Source organism: Pempheris klunzingeri, chromosome 7, assembly GCF_042242105.1.
Source record: "Pempheris klunzingeri isolate RE-2024b chromosome 7, fPemKlu1.hap1, whole genome shotgun sequence".
NCBI lineage: Eukaryota > Metazoa > Chordata > Actinopteri > Acropomatiformes > Pempheridae > Pempheris > Pempheris klunzingeri.
Genome location: NC_092018.1, coordinates 2932250 through 2952949, shown reverse-complemented (window position 1 = coordinate 2952949; position 20700 = coordinate 2932250). Strand labels below are relative to the sequence as shown.

Below are 20700 nucleotides of genomic sequence, written 5' to 3'. Positions count from 1 at the left end.
GCTCTCTGTGGCAGCGGCGGCCAAACCTCTCCTCCTTATATAGGGCGTCCAATTCACACCTTACTCACTTCAGCTCTACCACTCTGCAGCATGGTGACCTCCTCTGCACCCTGAACGCAAACAAACCTGCAAATACCATCTTTGTACCCACTACAAACTTCTAGGCCTTTCTAAATGTTTCCCTGCGAGCTAAACAAGTGAAATCAACACTAGTTGATGCGTTTTGATACCAAAAGAAACATTTATCAAAAGGAGAAAAAACCCTCCACTTGGTCTGACCCAATGATGTCACTCTGACATCACCAATAAGCCATAAATTCAGGAAGTGCTCGGCCGGCCTCCTCTCAAACACCAACTCCCCACATGGTGAGCCGGAGCAAACAAAGAAAGGTGAGTATGAACAAAGGAACAAACAACTGGACCACATTTTACCTCCAACTTAGAAAAGACTGAACTAATTAATGACTGTTTTACTTTAATCCTTCCTGTGATGGATGGAAACCGTAACATAATACTAACACTAACACACCCGGTAGAGTATGTGCTTCACTGTTCACACGCCATGGCCTGGTTAGTTAAGTTAAGCACAGTCTTTTCTTAACCGACCAAGTAGTTTTGATGCCTGAACCGAACATATTTACACACATAACGTAACTGAAGTTAACTTGAGATGTTTGCTTGCTGGTGGTTCGTCCCCATCTGTCCCATCGAGAGCTCTGAAAACGCTCAGATTTGTCGTTCAGATACAGAAGAATCAAACAAACTGTCGTGTGTCATTAGAAAAACGGTTTTACATGGATGTGCTTCCAGCCAAATGAATACCTGCATAACTGAAGGTGATGATATACGTTACAAACCGGCGTTGTGTTCACAGGGAATCATCAAAAACGCACCATGGACCTGTCGTTGTGTCGGACCCACAGATGTGAAACCATTTTGGAGGGTCTTTTTAAAATGACGAGACGTGTTTTGCAACAGTCAGCTCGTCTATCATTGACCAGAGCCGCTGATAAGAGATTTGGAGCAGCAGGAGGAGGCACAGTGCCCCGCCAAATGTCGACAGTATGAGTGTCACGCTCAGTTAGGGGCATGTTGATTTGGCCGGGGTCGAGGAGGAGTGTCGTCTATTAACACAACACGTCCTACAGTATGAATATGTTCCAGGAAAACAAAAGTGGAGCACAGACAAACCCACAAAAAACAACCCAAATCAGTCACTCGTGGACAGCTGAGCAGGCCGGACGAAGCCGGAGGGGTGAGACAGTGGGTTAGTGTGCCACACGTCACAGCAGATTATACCTTCAGGTGGCTCTGATGGAGAACTACAGCGCAGACGACTCCTTTCGGTTTATTAGGAAGAGCACAATGTCCAAGTCCTTCTGTGCTCCGTCCACAGCTGGACACCACCGGTAAGACAAGACATCATCACTTCTTCTTAAAGCAGTTTGTCTTTTCCTGAACAGAAAAACTGGAAGTCTTCAGTGTTGATGTGAAACATTCTTCCTCTCCTGCTCACTTTTCTCCACTTTTGCATTAACAAAAGTGAGATTAGTCTGAGGGTGAGACATTTATGTGGAGAGTGTATTATATTTATTCCACTCTTTCCTCCTGTCAAACCCTGGCACCCATATTACCCACAGTGCAGCAGTCTGCTCACAGATTCAGGTGTGCTATGCTGGCAAACGTAGCCTGTAGCTAACCTGAGGATTAACACACTTGAGACTTTACTCAACACTTTTAACACACATGTAGTCGTCCACAATGATCAGATGACCCGTTTTGTCTGGAACATGAAAAATGAAAATGCTGCGTTCATGCAAAAAATGATCATCCTGACGTGTGTATAAGTGCGTGTGTGTGTGTGTGTGTGTACGAACAATCAGTTCTGACGGTTCCCAGTTTGAAGGTACGGTCGTCCAGTAAAACTTGGAAACAGACTCTGTTTCATTTTTTGTTTTTAGAATATTAATTTTAGTTTTCAGCCGGTTTGTTGTTCAGATAAACTTGTGACATTAACAACTAAACATAGATAGATAATCTAAAATATCACGTCAGAATACACCTGACAAACAAAAAGATCATTTATAAAAAGGTTTATACCAAATAATAGCGTTGGCTCAGTGACTAGTGGGATCAGCGGCCAATATTGTCTGTAAAGGTGTTAATTAGATGACTGTATGTTTGAATAAGATCCAAAACCTCCGAGTAGAATATAATTATATATAATACGTTTCTCCCCCTTTGAGGATAAAAACACTTCTTTAATCCCACCACCTCCCAACATACACTCCTGTAAACACACACACACACTCTTTGCTGTGACCTAGAAAGAATAAATCTGCAATATTGCTTGAAATTAAAGGAGCACTCCGGGGATTTAACGAGACATCCTGAGGGCCGAGTGTGTCGACATTCAAGGTTGTTTTTTTTTTGTTTTTTTGTACCTGCGACCACCTGAGCAGCAGCAGCAGCAGCAGCAGCAGCAGGTCATTCGGTTTGTGTTTGTGTTTCAAAGTGCGCGTGCTGCTCTGTTTGCACACCGCAGCCTGCAGGAGTCTGCAGCGCTGTGAGCCACCACATCCTCATTTGAATCAATCCCAGCCACTAAAGTCAATTACATTTCCTCAAATTTATTTCCAGGGCAGTTGGAATTAAATTGTCCTGCACTGGCTGTTGAAGCATTCAATAGTATTTATTGTGTTTGAAAAGAGCCGATAATATAAACACCAGCAGAGTAATGACGGATATTAAATCTACAGCGAGAGCGTCATTAGTGTTTTATTGGAATTTGGAACACAGATTAACAGTCTGGAAACTAAGCAGGGGGAACTGAACATGAGAACACTTCAGCGCAGTGTGTGTGTTTCAAAGTGCTGCCTGTGTGTGTGTGTGTGTGTGTGTGTGTGAGATGCAGCCGTCAGTAACACTAGTGGAGTTTTGTGTTCTTCCTCTTAAAGGGTTTAGACCTGATTCAGGTTTAGTTTAGACCACAAACGTTTGTTTTTACTCGTCCGTTAAAGATATAAAGTGCTCAGAAGTGGGCTTCAGTCTGTCTGTCTGTCCAAAGTGCCTCCAGCCTTTAGGCCGAGTGAAGCAAAGAACAGTTTATGAGCATATTTCTCAAAATGCTGAACTGCTCCTTTAAGGTTACTGTGTGCATATATGTGTGTGTAACAATCTGAGTCAGACAACAAGTGATTGACATAGACAGAAAACACTGAGGGAGAAATTTCATAGCATGTTTGTTGACTGTCATTGAGGCCCTGTGACCCAACGCTGATATCAGTCAGCTTAGATTACACACACACACACACACACACACACACACACACGGATCATATATCCTCACGCAGGTTGAATTTAAACAGGAACTAAACTTTGCAGGGAGAAATTCAACAGTTTCACACAGCTGGAAGCTTTTATTTGTCTGTCTGTTCTTTGGATCATTTCAGTTTTACTCTGATGGGAAAGTATTCAATAGATGATCAAAAGCTCTGAGGTAACACAGCACAGTAGCAGTGGGGCGACTTCCAGGGGCCATAACCCCCCCGCAGGGGTCACTGAATGTCAATTAAGTTTCAATTATTTTAATTAACTGCAAATGTTTCAGAAGCTTTCCTTGACCTGACTACATTACCAGGTAACAGTGAAGGCCTGTCTTGTTCTGTGGCTCTGATGACTGATGGTTGATATTGTTCTCTCGTGGCACATTTATGTGAATAATATTGCTTTTCTTCAGACGACTGACACTTAATCTATTCTGAACTCACCAGAAATGGCCAATAATTAAGAATTGCTTCTAGACAGTTGTTAACAACAAACACAGCTTTTGCTGTCAGCAAGGCAACATTAGATTTATCTGACTGCAGGTGCATCATATTCTCTGTTTACCTGTTAAAAAACACAAACTCCATGTGAAGAAAGCACTCGTTCACTGGACTGTCACTGCTTTAATAATGCTTATCTGATGCATGACTCATAAAGATTTACTGCAGGCTGCATCATGTTATGCATCAATTAATATGCAGCTGGTTTCAGTTTGTTTCAGGACCACTTCAGGTGCTGCTAGATCTACTGCTACCATACGGCTATACTCCATATTTATAATAACTCCTGTTCCTCCCGCCAGGTTATAAATGTGTCAAAAGTAACACTCATCGTTTGTTAATGATGCATCCTGAGTTAATTCACACATTAAATCATCATCGGTCGTGCTTTAGTTGAGCATTGCTTCAGTATACGACTTTTTCAGTGTAACCTGCTGTTTTCATCCTGTCTGTGCAGCAAAGACGGGGAGAAAAGTGAAAGAAGTTTTGTTCCAAAGTAAACCGAGCCAGAAGGAAGCACATGTGAAATCACTGTGTTCCCGTCTGCCAAGATTTAACGTGAATTTACCCACACAGAGCAGAATAAGCCGAGATGTTACTCTGCAAACAAGGCTGAGCACACTGCCACTGATCAAAGGTGTCACACACACACCACCATGTCCAGCCACCTGATTGGCTGTGACACACGAGACCAGGAGGCCCAGCAGACACTCCCACAGGCAGGTGAGGGAGCAGAGGATCAGGCTGCAGGGTCGGGTCGCCTCTCAGCGGCTACAGACACGAGACAAACAGGACGGCAGGACAGACAGACGGTGTTTTTGTTGGGTAAAAACTGTTGAGCGTGATGACAGAACAGTATGTGAACCGGCACACATCCCCGGACGGTGCCAGGAGGTCCAACAGAGGAGCTGCAAATGGGGAGAGGAATTATCAGTGAGTTTGTTGTGACTGTGAGGAGATGATAAAGCAATCAGCTGCAGATACTGCTGGCCTGGTGCTAACGCTGGTGTTTTTATATTGGTACTATATAGTACTGGCATGCTGGTGGAAGTGTTAGAAGTCAATTCATCTGTTGGTCGTTTGACAGGAAATATAGAAAGTGTTTCCAAGGAGATGAAGATGAAGTCAGCTCGTGCTCTTTTTGTTCCTATATACATCAAAAAGAGTCATTAGTTGCAGCTAAACCTCGACTGAAATGTCTGCTATTAGATTATCAAAGATCATATTTATCCATATCAGAGTTTTCAGTCTTGACCGATAAGAAACGCACACAAAAAAATGTCAAACATAAGTTTAAGGTCATTTAGAAGCAGGTTCACTGTGAGGAAAATGTTTCACACAACACTGAAAGCTAAAGAATATTTATCAGAAGTGTTTGTTTTGGATGTTTAAGTCATGTAACGTGCAGTAGCTCTCTAACACTGATATTAGCTTGATGTGTTTTTAATGCAAATATCAAAACCAACCATATTCAGTGGAGCTCTTGTGACGTTTTGAGCTCTGTTGTCTTGAAGTGGAGTCATTAAGAGGATCTGAACCCAGACTTGGCCTCAGTAATAAACCGCTCTTGCTGCATGTACAGTATTTACATGTCAGACTGGAGGGATCTCTGCCTTGTTCAGTGGTTCCTCGTCTATTCTCTGCTCCTGCCTGCCTGCTGGCTGCTGAAGGTGTAAAGCGTGTTCTTGCTGTCTGTAGTTCAGATGTGGAAAACGTGGAGGAGCGGCAGAGATATGGGAGGATGGTCAGTGAGCCTCTGCAGGCTGTCGATCCAGAGCATCAGGAGCCGTCGGGCCGGAGGAAGCCAGCGTTAGTCAGGTAACTCTTCCTCTGTCTGAACTGACCCACACAGCTCCAGGCTCAACACTAAAGGTCTGGTGCTCTTACTGCACCAACTGAACACGGTTGAATCAGACTTTTTTCACAGTCTCTCCCTGAAATGTTCAGGAGCTTTTCCTGCATCGGCTGTACGGCTGCGCTCTGAATTGATAGAGTAACATTGAAGGGATTCAAGATGTTTATTTGTCATGTGCACAGTAAAAACAGGGTGGTAACACTGAGCAATGAAAATCTTACTTTGCTCGTTTCCCTCCACATCGACAAAAACTATTATAAATATTAAAAAAAAGTCAAAGTACAGAAGAATAATTTAAGAAGAAAAAGAAACAAACAGTGTATTAGAGTTTGATTGCAGTTCACCAGTGCAAAAAAATAAAAATATTCCAGTATTTATGGGTTGCAGAGGTCACGTACAGTGTAGTGATCAGAGGTACATTGACAGGTTACGTCTGTCTGACGGCTAAAACCCACCGACAGCGCCTGTGTCCTGACGCCTTAAATCCCACCTGACGCAGACACTTGGAGTGTTTGAACCGATCACAGGACTGTGCTGATCTCATATCGCCGTCTCGTCGATTGTTTGAGCAGCAATACGAGTTCTGTTGCTTGCAAACAAACAATAGCACAGAAATGGCTGCTCGCTCACCACGGTCCGGAAAATATTCATAGACCTTCCCTCATCTTCTTCTTCTGCATCCAGAAGTGTTGCATTCAGTCCCTTGCTCCTCATCTGCTCTGGTGTTGTGCAGGACCTCTGTGTGAAACAGGCTTAAGAGGCCACGAATGATTATTTTGGCGCATATTCCCAACGTAATTATCTTAATTATCTCACTAAAAGCTCCTTTTTTTGGACACTGATAAACTCAGATTATTAGAGTGCCACATAATGTGTGATGTATAATGTGTCCTGCGAGGTAAAATCCCTGTTTTTGTGAATGGAGTCTGGTGTGTGTGCAGAGAGCGAAATAACTTACAAAGTGTCATTCTGACACCAAAATATGTAAAAAATAGGTTCTAGATTTGAAAAAAATACCACAGTTCTCCTTTAAAAGAAGCGCATCACAAAAACAAAAACAGTCCTCTTCCTTATCATTTTTCTCCTGAGTCAGTGGAGACCAAATCAGAGCTAGAAGGAGAGAAAATATTGGATTTACACAGATTAGAAGGACACGAGCATGAGGGTTGGTCTGTGTCTGTGTCTGCTGGATGTAGAATTAGTATCTATTAGCATGTTTGGATGCATTCTGCCTCCACAGATCGATTGTTGTAGCTTTACATTTCTCCCTTTCTCCGTTTTAAACAGACTTTTGTTGGCGTTAAGGAATAAAAACCTTTCATGTGTTCTTTCACGTCAAGTATGAAGACTTTCTGTTTGCTGCTGCTGTTCATTAATTATTATTTTTATTATATTATATTTATTATTATTCTTGTAATTTATTGTCTTGTCTTTGTTTCATTGTTGAAATGTGATGTACGACTAAACCCGTCTGTCCTTCAGTTTATCTCATTTCAGATCTTTTATATCTTTCTTTCATTTCGATTGTTGTATTTTATTACATCAGGTCTATTTCTTTCATGTAGGTTTACTCGGTGCCCCATAATAAATAGTGTTGTATAAATATATTTGAGTACAAAGGGTCACCATCATGTGAGATGTAATATAATATAATATAATATAATATAATATATCTCCTCTTTATCTGTATTAATTTTCTTGTTTCCAGGTCAAAGACCTTCGACCACTCCCTGCTGACTCAGGTCCAGACGGACTCAGACTCTAAGATAGAGAGGAAGAAGTCTCACTACAGCCAGGTGAGCTTTCACTAAATGAGCCCTGATGCATATTTTATTTCACCTGTGAACATTAAAGCGTGGCAGAACTGTCATTTTTCCAGCTGATCTAATTTCTGCTGAGTGGCTTTTTGTCCGTTTCTTTACTGTGGAATTTAATAACAGACCAGTTTGTCTGTCAACCATTTACTTTAATTAAAAATTAATTGATATTGATATGACTGAACTTAACCCACTGTCTGTGTTTCACCAGCGTGTTCATCTTCCCATGTTCTTATGCAAGCATCACTCAGCATTATGCATTAATGTCTAACTCTGTGTGTGTGTGTGTGTGTGTGTGTGTGTGTGTGCGCTGTGAACCAGCTTTCGAAGAGCAACTGCCAGTACCATAAAATATTTAAGGAGATCAGCAAAGAGGAACAACTCAGGCAGAGTAAGTCTTTAATGATCACAACTATCCGCTCCACCTTAAATACTGAATGAGGGATTAGATAATAGCGGAACATTTGATAGCCTCCACCGGCTCTATGTTAAACACTAGCTAATGATTTAAAGGATAGCTTCACATCAAGTCTGTCTTCATACAATGTACACACAGACCGGTGTGTGTGTGTGTGTGTGTGTGTGCATGTCCGTACTAGCCTAGAAACAGAATAATTACTGTGGATTTTAGATCTTAGAGGTGTTTTTGCAGCCAAAGAGCAACAACAGTGATCAAAAACCATCAACCATCAACATTATTAGTTAACTTTAATAGTTTTTGTTGCTGCATACAACCCACTGTATTATATATGTTAACTTTTATAACATTAAACATAAACACAGCCATAGTTACGAGTGTCCGTAGCATAGACTGTAAAAAGAAGTGGATGTAGCATTTTCAAAATCACAATCTTGGTTTTTTTACGGATGTCGCCATCTTGATTTTGGAGCCAAAAGTGACACACGTCCTCGTTTTTTTCCCCCCACATCTCTGATTGGTCAGCACAAGGTGGTCCCGCCCTGAAACATGCCCCTCTTCCTGATCTATTTTCCTCTAAATGGGGTCATAATTAACTAAATGAACATCCTGCTGTGCTGAAGAAGACTGTAAACTAGAGACTGAGAGCAGAAACTCATCAGGAAAATGTTCACTGAGCAAATGAGGAGAGAAGTCGGCTCATTTCACTTCACTTCACTTCACTTTTCAGACTTTGCGTCCACTTCTTTATACAGTTTATGGTCCATTAACGAAGAAGCACATACACAAACAAATTAATCAGTCCCTCCACTGTGACATAAATCATCAATTTCTTCCATTCACCAACAAAAAACCCTGTTCAGTAGTTCAATATCTTTTTACTGTAGTTTAGCTTGCGATTAATAGTATCTTGGTTAAATATCTTTCTTTACAGACGACACAATCATTTATACTTCCAATACTTAACCAAAAACTAACCAATAACAAAATGACAGGACTAGATATAAATTCAGTAATAATCTCATTTAGTTCCAGTCCATTGTGGTCAAGTAAAAGTACATAATTTAACTTGAAATATATTTTAAATCAAACAAAAAGGTAGTAAAAAAAGGTAGATATCTGTCTTTTCGGACACCAACACTGTGTCTGTGTCTCTCATCGCTTTAAGAAATATGTTGTTGTCCAGATCCCCCTCAGTAACCTGATGCTGTCTACCTGTTTGTCAGGCTACACCTGCGCTCTGCAGAAAGACATCCTCTACCAGGGGCGGATGTTCGTCTCCGACCACTGGATCTGCTTCCACTCCAAGGTGTTCGGCAAAGACACAAAGGTGCCGTGAACTGGGAAAGAGTTCGCTCTTGTTGTTTACATGAATGTATCGTGAACATCAAGCTGCAGCATCAACAAGAGAAAGTGATGTAAAGCTTCATCTCTAGTTTCCACTGCAGCATCTGAAACGGAGCCGTCACTGTCTGTATAAGACGGCTGAAGGTCATCGCTTGTTTGTGGTGAATACAGTTTGATTTGATAAGAGAGTCGCTCCACAGAAAACTGTCAGAGCAGCAAACTAACGACAAGAAACGTTATTTTTCATCAACGCACACTTTGTAGAACAAGGTCAGGACGTGTTTTAATTCATTTTCATGTTACTAGGACAGTCAGATGTCTGAATTGTCCCTGCTGGTGTCTGTGTGTCTCAGATCGCCATCCCAGTGATGTCCGTCACCCACATCAAGAAGACCAAAACTGCCATCCTGGTGCCAAACGCTCTGGTGATCGCCACCACAAACGACAGGGTGAGCGGGTCCGGTGGGACTCTGGGATCTCTCTCTTTATAGGACTTTATTTGGGCCGCCCACTCTCCCACAGGGGAGGGGAAGGGAGCACAGGAGATTCATAAGAGGAACCACAAATCCTCCAAGTAAAAGTAGCCTGTGAATAGTTAGATTTAGTGTGATTATATAGCAGATAATTGTGACCCTGTCAGTTTAACTTCATTTTATTGGACGCTTCACCCAGAAATGTTGTCATGAATTCTTTTCTTTTAAATCTAAAGTGTTTGTTCTCTGATAACTTGTCCGATGTAACAACACAACAAGCCTGCTGTGAATTTTTCTGCATGTAGAAATGTGTGTTAGTGTGACTAAATTCAGTTACATCAGTCTATTCTGGCACCAAGTGGTCGTCTTCAGAGCAAAAGGAAGTCACGTCATTTATATACATCTTTTCTTTTCTTGACAATATGGCATTGACTAAAACGGTGAAATGCTAAATCCCGGCTGAACAGTTGTCTTTGTGGTCGTCCCAGGCCGTTCCCGGCATCCAACCAACACTGTCGGCTTAAAAAAAAAAAAAAAAAATAGAACCAAAACTGGAGAGTTAACAGTCCGACTGTTGTGCTTTCTGCTGCAGTACGTGTTCGTGTCCTTCCTGTCCAGAGACAACACCTACAAGTTCCTGATGTCCGTCTGTCTTCACCTGGAGGTAGGACAGACTTCCCACCTGCAGCCACGTGTTCGGTCACAGGGGGAAAAAAACAATCAAATGCAAACTATAATTAGACTATTTTCATGGTTTTGTTGATTTTAAAATGAAATTCTTTTACCTGTTTAATGTTATCATGCTATCAAGCAGCTGATCTCAGAGATAAAAGACGGGGAAGCTAAAATCAAGGCAGGTTTTCCTCCTTTTAAGGTTTTTAAGGAGGTTTTTATAAACCTGTGCCCTTTTGTCAAGAGCACTAATTTTACCTCTTACTTGTTTTAGTTAGTTAACATCTGAACTAACTCTTTAAAACACCAAAGTCATGATCGAGGCAGATCAGCAAGTCTGGTCTAAAATCCCTGTTTTTGTGAATGGAGTCTGGTGTGTGTGCAGAGAGCAGTATGACAGTATCTTTATAAATCTATGCATTGCATTGCTACATACTAATTATTCAAGTTTTATTCTAAAAGGAGAAAATCACTGCTCGAAAAGTGATATTTTGAAACAGAAGGATATTTTGATGCATAGAAACACACTATATTATATAACATATATTATATTATCTGTACATGTACAGGAGAAGAGTCCATGCAGCAGCCCCATCCCCTCCTCAGCCGAAAACAGCTTCAGAAGTCAGAGGTCACCTCTGTCGCCCCGCTTTCCTCTGGTAGGTCAGACACTTATAGTACTGATTATAACTGTCAGTCAGAGCCAATCACGTCACTTTGTTGTGTTACATAAATAACTAAAACAGATTTACAAAGTTTATCCCACATTTTGTTTTAAATAATGAAAGTAATATTGTGGAGGGGTGCTTTTAATGTTTATGTTTTAAAATACTAACAAAACTCTTGATTTTTGGAGAAATGTACCTTAAAATATGGACAGAAGACCTCAGGAACATGTTTCATCTGGTCAGAAAGACAAATGAAAGTTTCTCCATGAGTTTTTTGGGAAACAGTCTTGTAAGATTGAACGTTTCTGGTGCTCACGTGTCGTCTGTGTGTCTGTGGATTTCTGCAGAGTTTTGCAGGTGATTTCAGTGATCTGGATGGAGCGGTGCGACAGAGGAGGCAGGAGATGGAGGAGAGCAGCAGCTCTGACTCCCAGACCCCCGACTACGAGAAGATAGCAGGTATTTAGACCGCATGTGAGGACGAAGCCACCTGAACGTCACCTAGCGGCTCACCGGTCGTACTGAAGCCTTGAGTTTTGTTCCCATCCTCATTCAGCGAGGACCCTCCTCTGATTGGTTAGGTTTAGGCATGCCTTGTCTCTGATCCTGATTTATGGTCTATTTCCCTCTAAATGGGACCATAATTTACTACATGAGACCATAAACTCATCAGGAAAATGTTCACTGAGCTGATAAATCAAGTAAGAAGTCGGCTTCCATCCAGTCAGTGTTGTACTTGGAGGTGCTTTTTAGTATTTCCATTTTATCTCAGAGGAAAATATTGCCCAACATCTTTAGACTATAATTTCACAGCCGACCTGTCTAGTGGAACTTATTTCACTATATAATTGTAGATAAACGTGGTGATTTTGACGGTTTGTGATGATCCGAAGGACGAAGTGTTCCTGCACAGTTTGACAAACAATCTCCTCCTTCTTAATCTGAACAAACTTTTTGTTAAAAACTCATCGTCACAAAGCTGAAAAGAGGCTCTCACAGAACAGCAGCGCTACAGATACATGATGATCTTATATCCCATGATGCACTGCTGTGGGTTAAACTACCCAGCGGGATATAAAGGAGTTCAAATGAGCTCAACCTTAAACATGTACAGCAGTAGAATAAAACACTTTTACTGTAGTTATTATAAGTACATCTGAGTGAAAGATATACCTTTACTTAAATAAAGGATCTGAAGAGACAAGATGAACAGATAGATAGATCTATAGATCTATAGATAGATAGATGGATCTATTTTAGTGATCCCAGACTGAGAAATGGTGTTGTTACAACAGAGGTTGTAAAGTAACACCTGGATACGATCTGCTGTTCAACAACGAGGAGAAAATAGGAAAAGATGGAGTTAATTTACCAGCTGCAGGTTTTAGCCTGCAGGCAAACCCAGTGTCTTGCTCCAGGGCTCTTCAGCAGGGTGTGATACACACTCAAAGTCAGGCTGGTTTCCAGTTAAAAGTCTTCCTCTTCACGCTGTTAACTCCTCCTTCCTTCCTTCCTTCCTTCCTTCCTTCCTTCCCGTCTCCTCAATGCTGCAGAGTTCCCGGTTCCTCCCTTTCTGGATGTGTTGAAGCACGCAGACGGTGCAGCTCCTGCCGAACATCCAGACCATCAGCACAAAGTGAAGAAGCAGCATCAGAGCCCAGAGAACAAGCAGCAGGACACAAACCCCGCCGGTACGAACCCTCTCCTGTCGGCAGCGGCAGCAAGAGACGCTCTGAGGGACGTGTGGTCAAGTCTGTAATCCTCCAACTGCACTGACCCCAGAGAAAAATAATAAAAACTGGACTTCGGTTCAGGTTTTTATCCATAATTACTCCAAACGGTCCCATAATTCCTGGTCTTACAGTCCAGGTCACGCTGAATGCTCTCAGAGCCTTGAGTTCGTTATTTTGAGATGAAGGAGTTAACTTTCCTCTCTGATGGGACTGTTTATGGTGATAAATCAATACAGGACCAATAAGGTTTTTTAAAAAGAATATCAGATCAATAAAAAGCTGTAATTTGTCTGTTTCCAGGCTCAGAGTTGGTGATCGATAGCAGACCTCTGAAACCAGTCTCTCTAAACACGGTGCTGTTTGTCTACCTGTTTCTGTGAGTTTACTATTCATTCATTCATTCATTCATTCATTCATTCATTCATTCATTTATTCATTCATTCATTCATTTATTCATTATTCATTCATTCATTCATTCATTTATTCATTTATTCCATATTGTTCTGCTCATTCATCTATTTATTGATCTAATAATTTGCTCATTAACACATTAACACACTCTGTTATTCATGTATCCACTTCATTGTGTTTCTCTCACTTCTCTAAAGTGTTTGTATCTTTTCCTCCAACAATCCTTCTTCTCTGATTGATTGATTGATCGATTGATTGATTGATTGTGTGTGTGTGTGTGTTCTCAGAGTGTGTGTCCTGGTCCTGTCCTCCTGTTATCTGGCCTTTAAGATCGTCTCGTTGGAGCAGAGACTGACGACGCTCGGCTCCATCTCTGAGTTCAGCCACCAGGAGTGAGTTTCACAACCTGGAAGTCCTGGAAAACCTGGAAAAGCAGACTGGAAAACTCAAAAACTCTGCCAGGCTTTTCAGATTTTCAAATCATCATAACTTTAAAAGTCATATAATCATTATATTGTTAAGAAAGGCTCTGTTCCAGTTGTTTGTGAGATCACTGCTGCTTTAGGTATTTTGAATGAGGTTTTAATCCGTCCAGTAGTGGATTATAAACTGGATCCTTCTGACTGCTGTTAAGTTAAATGTTTTATTCATTCTGGATGTTTAAGGATACACCTGAAAGTTTTCTAATAATAATAATAATAATAATTAATATCCAGCACTGTGTGGTTTTTGCAGACCGGACTTTCTGCGGGAGAGTGACGTGAACTCTGAGCTTTTCTCTGAACTTCTGTCCATCAACCTGATGAAGCTGGAGAAGGTCTGTCTGTCTGTCTGTCTGTCTGTCTGTCTGTCTGTCTGTCTGTCTGTCTGTCTGTCTGTCTGTCTGTCTGTCTGTCTGTCTGTCTGTCTGTCTGTCTGTCTGTCTGTCTGTCTGTCTGTCTGTCTGTCTGTCTGTCTGTCTGTCTGTCTGTCTGTCTGCTTTGTGGTTGCACCTATTGAACATAAATCAGATGTATTGAAACTCCTCACAGTCGATCAGTTTTTCCAAACGTTGGTCGGTGCTCACCATAGTCCTGTTGTTTATTTCATTTTTCCATGTGAAGGTTTTTCTTTATGAGGATCTAATTACTCAGGAGAGTTTTATGTTTGATGCTCTAACTATCCAAAGTAACGTTTGCTTAACTCTCTCACATTATAGACTTAGACTTTTCTTTATTTGATCCCCCATAGGGGGAAATTCTCATGTTACAGCAGCAACAATAGAACAGGGAGAGTGAAAAGAAGCAATAGTAGAAGAAAAAATAGCAATAGCAGAATAAATATAAATATAAATATATGGCTGTGATGAAAAAAATATTTACACTATGGGATATTTACACTTTGGTTCAGAAAGTTGTGAGTTGAAAAGCAACAAAAAAACACGGGAAACACACAAAAATAAGGCAGAAACAAGAAAAGTTTTGAGGAGCTGCTGCAACTGGCTGCCACTCTCGCAGCGCCATCTTGCCAAGGACTGCCAGGCTTATTACCTTTTATTTTTAACTTCATCAACTAAATTACTGCAAATTACACAGCAGATAAACTGGTGTTACTGACGTTTTCTCCTCCACAACATCCCTTCATCGGCGTGACCTGCAATCGTAGAACAGAACGGGAAAACCTCGGGAGAGCAAAGTGTAACCGGACGCTTGCTGCTGTTAATCAAACATTTATAGTCAGTGATCTGTTCATAGAGAAGAGTGGACGTCATCGGTAAGGAGAGCTCGTTTCTCATCCGGAGCAGCGTTAACATTTCAGGCTGACCCTTAAAAAACACAAACAGCAGCAGCTCACAGCGGCGTCCATGTTGGAAACTGTCAAAATGAAGTTTAGTCAGAAAAAAAAACATCTATTAAGATCTACTGTAGGTCTACATGGTGATATGATGTTTTTAACAATATGTGTGAGAGATATTTCAAAGGAAATATTAAGGATTTTACATAATAGGTGTTAGATATCAGAGAGGCTAAACAACAACATGTCGCTGAACTAAGCTACAGTCACAATATAGTGTTAGTTTGTTAGCAGAGTGTTGTGAAGACGTTAAAACTGAGAGAAAAGCTTGTGTCCCAAAGCAAACATCAGGCTCTGCTCGTCCTTTTGGTTCACATGACGACAAACATTTAGCCTAAAGTGGAACAAAACTACATAACTTACAGTTAAAGCATAAGTAACTTATAATTACTATTCAGATGTCTTTGTATGCTCATGTTAGCCAGCTAGCTACTGTCGACATAGAGTGAACTATTAAAAGTGTTCAGCCTAACTAAACTGGCCGGACCCCGAAGTGCAGACACAAGAGACTGGTGGTTCTGGTTTGGAGAATGAGCAGAATGAGACAGGGATCCTAACAAACAGTTAAAAATAATGTACAATGTCTTTTCCTGCAGGTGCAGAAGAACCTGCAGAGACTCCTGGATGAAGCTGCCTGAATGTTTCATGAAACCAGTTTATTAAGATGAAAGTGCTGTTAACAGTTCTGTAAATATTCTGTAAATATGGAGTTTACTATCGTAGATGTTACAGTCTGACATTACTGAGATGTACTGAACTAACATAACAGGCTTGAAAATTAAATGCTGCTAAAGAGTATGACAGCCGTTATATCGCTCTCTGCACACACACCAGACTCCATTCACAAAAACAGGGATTTTACCTCACAGAACACAGGAGCTGCTGGTCTACTGCTGCCTTGATCAGTGAGTTTGTTAATGTTAGTGTTTGATTTTGATGTTTTAAAGAGCTAGTTCAGATCCTAAACAGATCCCAGAACTAAATCTTTAATACAGCAAGATCACACAAAGGCTCATGTTCTGCAAGGTAAAATTATTGTTTTTATGAATGGAGTCTGGTGTGTGTGCAGAGAGCGATATAACGGCTGTTTGTGGTTAAACCACAAGGATCTTCCAGGTCTCTCTCTGTAGGGATCCTTTCCATGATGCTGTCACACACTTAGTATTGCATACGCTTGATGAAAATACAGTCAGAAGAGTTGTGTTTTAGAGGCTCTGATGTTTGAACAGTAGCAGTACTTCATATTTTTTCTGTCTTTGGACCCAAACTGATTTCCAGCTGCTGTTTTGTACAGTAGCACAGTGGATTCACTCTGTTCACTCTTCTCACTGCTGGATTTATCTTCTGACTTTTGCCCTGTTTCGGCTCATCACATTGACGTTGACACAGCAAACACGCTGCTGTCGACGTGATGGGTTTCAGGACTTCAGCCCACACTCTGCCTCTGGTGGATCTGCTCTTGTAGATGACTGAGGTGTTTAAAGAGAAAATAACTATTTCTGGAAGTCTCCTTATTAGTATGAGATGTTTTGGCTGTTTTAGATTACAAACATTGACTTTTGTTTACTCTCCTGTAATCTTGCCTCTTTTTTTTCTTTTTTTTCTTTTTATTTGTCGGAGCATCCTCAAATGCACCAAGAAAAACCAGCTCTTAAGGCAACATCATCCAGTTTTTACCATCAGTACTTCACCTTGTTGTCGATGTGAGAACGTCCACAGTGTTTTACAGCTCAAACTTTGGTTCAGTTCATGTGTTGATGCATCATGTCTGAGCACCAAGAAACTGATTCTGATTCATATAATAGACTTTTATTCACTGTGATTCTGTAAATACAAAACTTAGATAGATAATATATATAATATACATAGATTTAATGATGTGATTTTATTTTGAAATAAAGTTTTATTTTTGCTGTTATTATTCTTTTCTCTTGGTTATATTTTAGTTGACATATTGTCTGTTAAACTCACTGTTCTTTTCTTTTAGTTTAGTTTTACTCTCATCTCTGAGCAGACATTCAGGAAACCATCAGTTTGTCTAAAAGAGAATTAGCCAACAATGTTTGAAGGACATTTAAAAATCCTTGTTCTGATATTTCCAGACTCCTCAAAGACTCTTCCGACCATGTGGATGTAGAAATATTCAGTTCGCTGCTCATTAAAAAAGGATTTTTAACCCGTTTTCTACGTTGCAGCTTTGTTTTCTTCCACAAACTGAGAAGCAGCTTAGGAAACATGTAAAAAAGAGAAAATACTTTTACATCCAGACGATACTCTAATATCAAATATATGTATGATACATAATACTGATGCTATGGAGCTACTACACCTACCATGTGTTATTACAGTTCACGCCAGTATCTGAGAAGGAACTAGACTGAGAAGCTTGTTCTTAAATCTAGAATATATCTGATGCAGAACCAGTGAGCAAACTTCTGGTATCAGCAGCGTTAACTTCATATTTCCTCAGAGCCGCTGTGTTTGCAGAACAAAGGGCTCAAACCCTGAACGCCAACGTGACCCTGAGACACGAGCAGCAGCATGAAGAGCATGAAGAGGTGCCTCTGCCTTCGCTGCCCCACAGGAGGAAGAGTTTCAGCAGTTTTAATCCATCCAAGACGATATAAAGGCTTTTTAAACAGCCACTTCTGTCCAGCAGATTCAGTCAGTTTTAACCAACAGCTCATTGATCCATTGCCAAAGCCTCTTCTTGTAATCCAACCCACTACCCACCATGCACTGGGAGGTTTCTAAGGCGACCCTGACGGTCAACAAACATGGCTGATGCTGCAGGGAGCTCTTCCCAACATGAGTGAGTGATGTTTATGGTTTTTATACCGTTAAAGTTAAAACCACATTCAAGATTCATTCATTCATTCATGTTTTTATCTGTTGGCTGTGATTCATGGAGACTTTCTCACTAAATCTATGTGTTTCTATACCAAAAGTAAAAGTAATGATGATGCAGGATAATGTTTATTGTATTATTGATCATGTGTTCATCAGTCTGAGGTTGCAGCTGGTGAAGCTGGAGCTCATTTCAGCTACTTTACACACTTTCTTCTGCTGTGTTAGCTTGTTAAAGTTTTATCTCAGCTTATTGGTTGTTTATATTTTGGATTATTAATCCAAATCTGCAGCGTAACTGGAAACAAAAGTTAATAAATAAATGTAGTGGACTAGAAGTACAAAGGACCTCAACACTGTATCTAAGTACAGTACAGTAGTAAATGTACTTCCACCACTGTGATCTTACATAAGACACATAAAAACACCATAAAACAAGATAAACTCCAAGATATTAGAATTATTTGTTTTCCAACTTAATATTCACAAAATTCTTGCTCTTTATGGATAAAAAAGTTTATCTTAAAACAAAAATTAAAATGAGTAAAAGCAAAAACACATCAAGTTGTTTTCTCTTTAAATGTCATTTTTAAAACACAGTGTGCTCTGAGCACTAGCAGCTTTAAATGACCTGTTCTTATTCTCACATGATTATTGTTTTTCCACAGTTCCCAACAAAAAGAAAAGAGCTGAGCTCCATCTATTTATCAGTCATTTCCCTCTTACAGTAGTTTTCATGTCGTGTTCTCAGTCCTGACAAACAACAGAGACGTTTACAACTAAAGGTTAAAGAACAAAATCTGAACTCCAAGAAGCTGAAATTACTTTCATAAAAAAAAGAAAGGAGACAAAAAGATGTGAGACTTTTCTAACTTAGGGAAACTATTTATCCTCATATTCACTCGGAGGAGATCCAGCTGCCACGTACCAACGTTTTCGGCCCGACATCCCATGATCCCCAAACTGTACGTGATGCCATGGAAACAGGACATGAAGAACCAGAGGCTCCTGATGAAGGTAACAAACGCTCCTTTGGTCGGATTCATTTGGAGTGTTTGTGTGCAAATGTACCATGTTTCACTTGTTGTGTGTGTGTGTGTGTGCGTGTGTGCGTGTGTGTGTGTGTGTGTGTGTGTGTGTGTGTGTGTGTGTGTGTGTGTGTGTGTGTGTGTGTGTGTGTGTGTGTGTGTGTCAGAACGCAGCTCTGGCAGAGATCCCTGTGGTCGCTCTTGAGGAGTCCTTGTGTTTTTGTGGTCGGGAGCGTCTCTGCCACAGTCAGGACTCCACCCACTGCTCCTCCTCTTCCTCCTCCTCCTCCTCCTCTTCATCTTCCTCTCCTCCCTCTGCTCCTCTCAGCCAGACAGGACTGACAGCTCATCACTCTTCCCACCTCTCCAGGTAAATTCAGGCCACGTCAGGAAAAAAGAGAAGTCGTGAAGTTTGTTGTCTTTCAGCAAACTTTTCTGATGATTTGCTGAATGTTGTTGGACAGTTTAGTCGTGAACAAAATGAAAGCATCACTTCTCATTATGTAGAAATGACGACATCTCGTCTTCAACTCTCTGCAGGTACAACAGCTCAGTGGTGACGACCAGGCGTCTCTACCAAACCTGAAGACAGATCACACAGACGCTAATAAACCCTTCTGCTCTACACGCTGATTACACCATGATTACATTTTTGTGTCTATTTAACATTCATGCAGATATAATAGAAAAGAGAATTGGCCCTTTGGTTCAGTTTGCAAAAGAGGTGCGAGGCTGCATTAGTTCCTTTTAAAATGAAAATAAAAACCTGGAAGCTAAACACAATATTAAAATGGTAAAAACACATCACAGTGTTTGTGTGTTATTACAGCACACAGAGGCTGGTAACACTGGAGACCTGCAGCGACCCTGAAATCTCCAAACTGCAGATGAAGAACTAAGTAAAAAGGCAGAAAACCCAAACAACAGACTGTGTGATATGTCATATACTTTATATACAATATAAAACAGATAAATATGAAGATAACTGTGCACCGGCATGGTGAATGAATATATATGCAAGTAAAAAAGTGATAAAAAGTGCATGAAAAGTAGAGAACAAGAGAAAACAAACACAGGAAATGTGTGTACAAGCTTTGGTAAATGAAAAATGAATCTTCTGGTTTCTGATTGGCTGACAGGTGTCCCGTTTCCTCAGGTGTCTGTGATCAGTGCTACACTCTGCAGTTCTCATATTCACCACAGGGTGTCAGTGTTTGTAGTTGTGGCCCATCAGAGGAGCTGCAGCACCACAGAAGGAGAGATGAGGTCTGGAACAAGAACCTGCAGAATCAATCATCTCTAAAGGTGAGATTATTTTGAGCAGATTGGCCCCAACAATCTTATCACAGCTTGTTGTCGCTGTGTATAATAATGATGTTTGTTTTCTGGGTTTGATAATTGTTCCCCGAGCTGTTTGTCCCCTTGGTCAAGGAGGGGAAGGTGATGAAGGTGATGAAGGTGATGATGGTCCTGATGCCTTTAGAGGGTTTTTATTTTGCTTTTTTTTTAAAAGGTGGTGTTTGGGTCAGGTTTGGGGTTAATGGTGGAGTGTTGTTCGCCCCAAAGGGCCGACCAGTGGTGGTAACACAGTTAAGTTAAATTGATTAACTGAATATGCAATATGAATAGTTTTCCACTAAATAAATGATTTGGGGGATAAAAGTACAATTAAAGTACTTTAAAGTTTTATTATCATCTCTTCAAGCCTCATTTAAATGCATTTACTCTAAAACACCAGAAAGTACTAACTGCACGGACACACATTGACCTC

At 40.7% G+C, this 20700-nt stretch overlaps 1 protein-coding gene across 1 annotated transcript; it reads left to right on the top strand.

The window, feature by feature from the left end:
* The first annotated feature begins 1314 nt into the window (after positions 1–1314).
* On the top strand, positions 1315–15734 carry LOC139204390 (GRAM domain-containing protein 2B). The gene is made up of 14 exons (XM_070834412.1): positions 1315–1409; positions 5526–5645; positions 7391–7478; positions 7821–7890; positions 9144–9247; positions 9618–9713; positions 10330–10401; positions 10979–11068; positions 11425–11536; positions 12631–12768; positions 13111–13186; positions 13509–13613; positions 13957–14038; positions 15651–15734. Exons 1-14 carry the CDS (start codon positions 1315–1317, stop codon positions 15690–15692), a joined length of 1290 nt encoding a protein of 429 aa, XP_070690513.1. The 3' UTR covers positions 15693–15734.
* The last annotated feature ends 4966 nt before the right edge of the window (positions 15735–20700 follow it).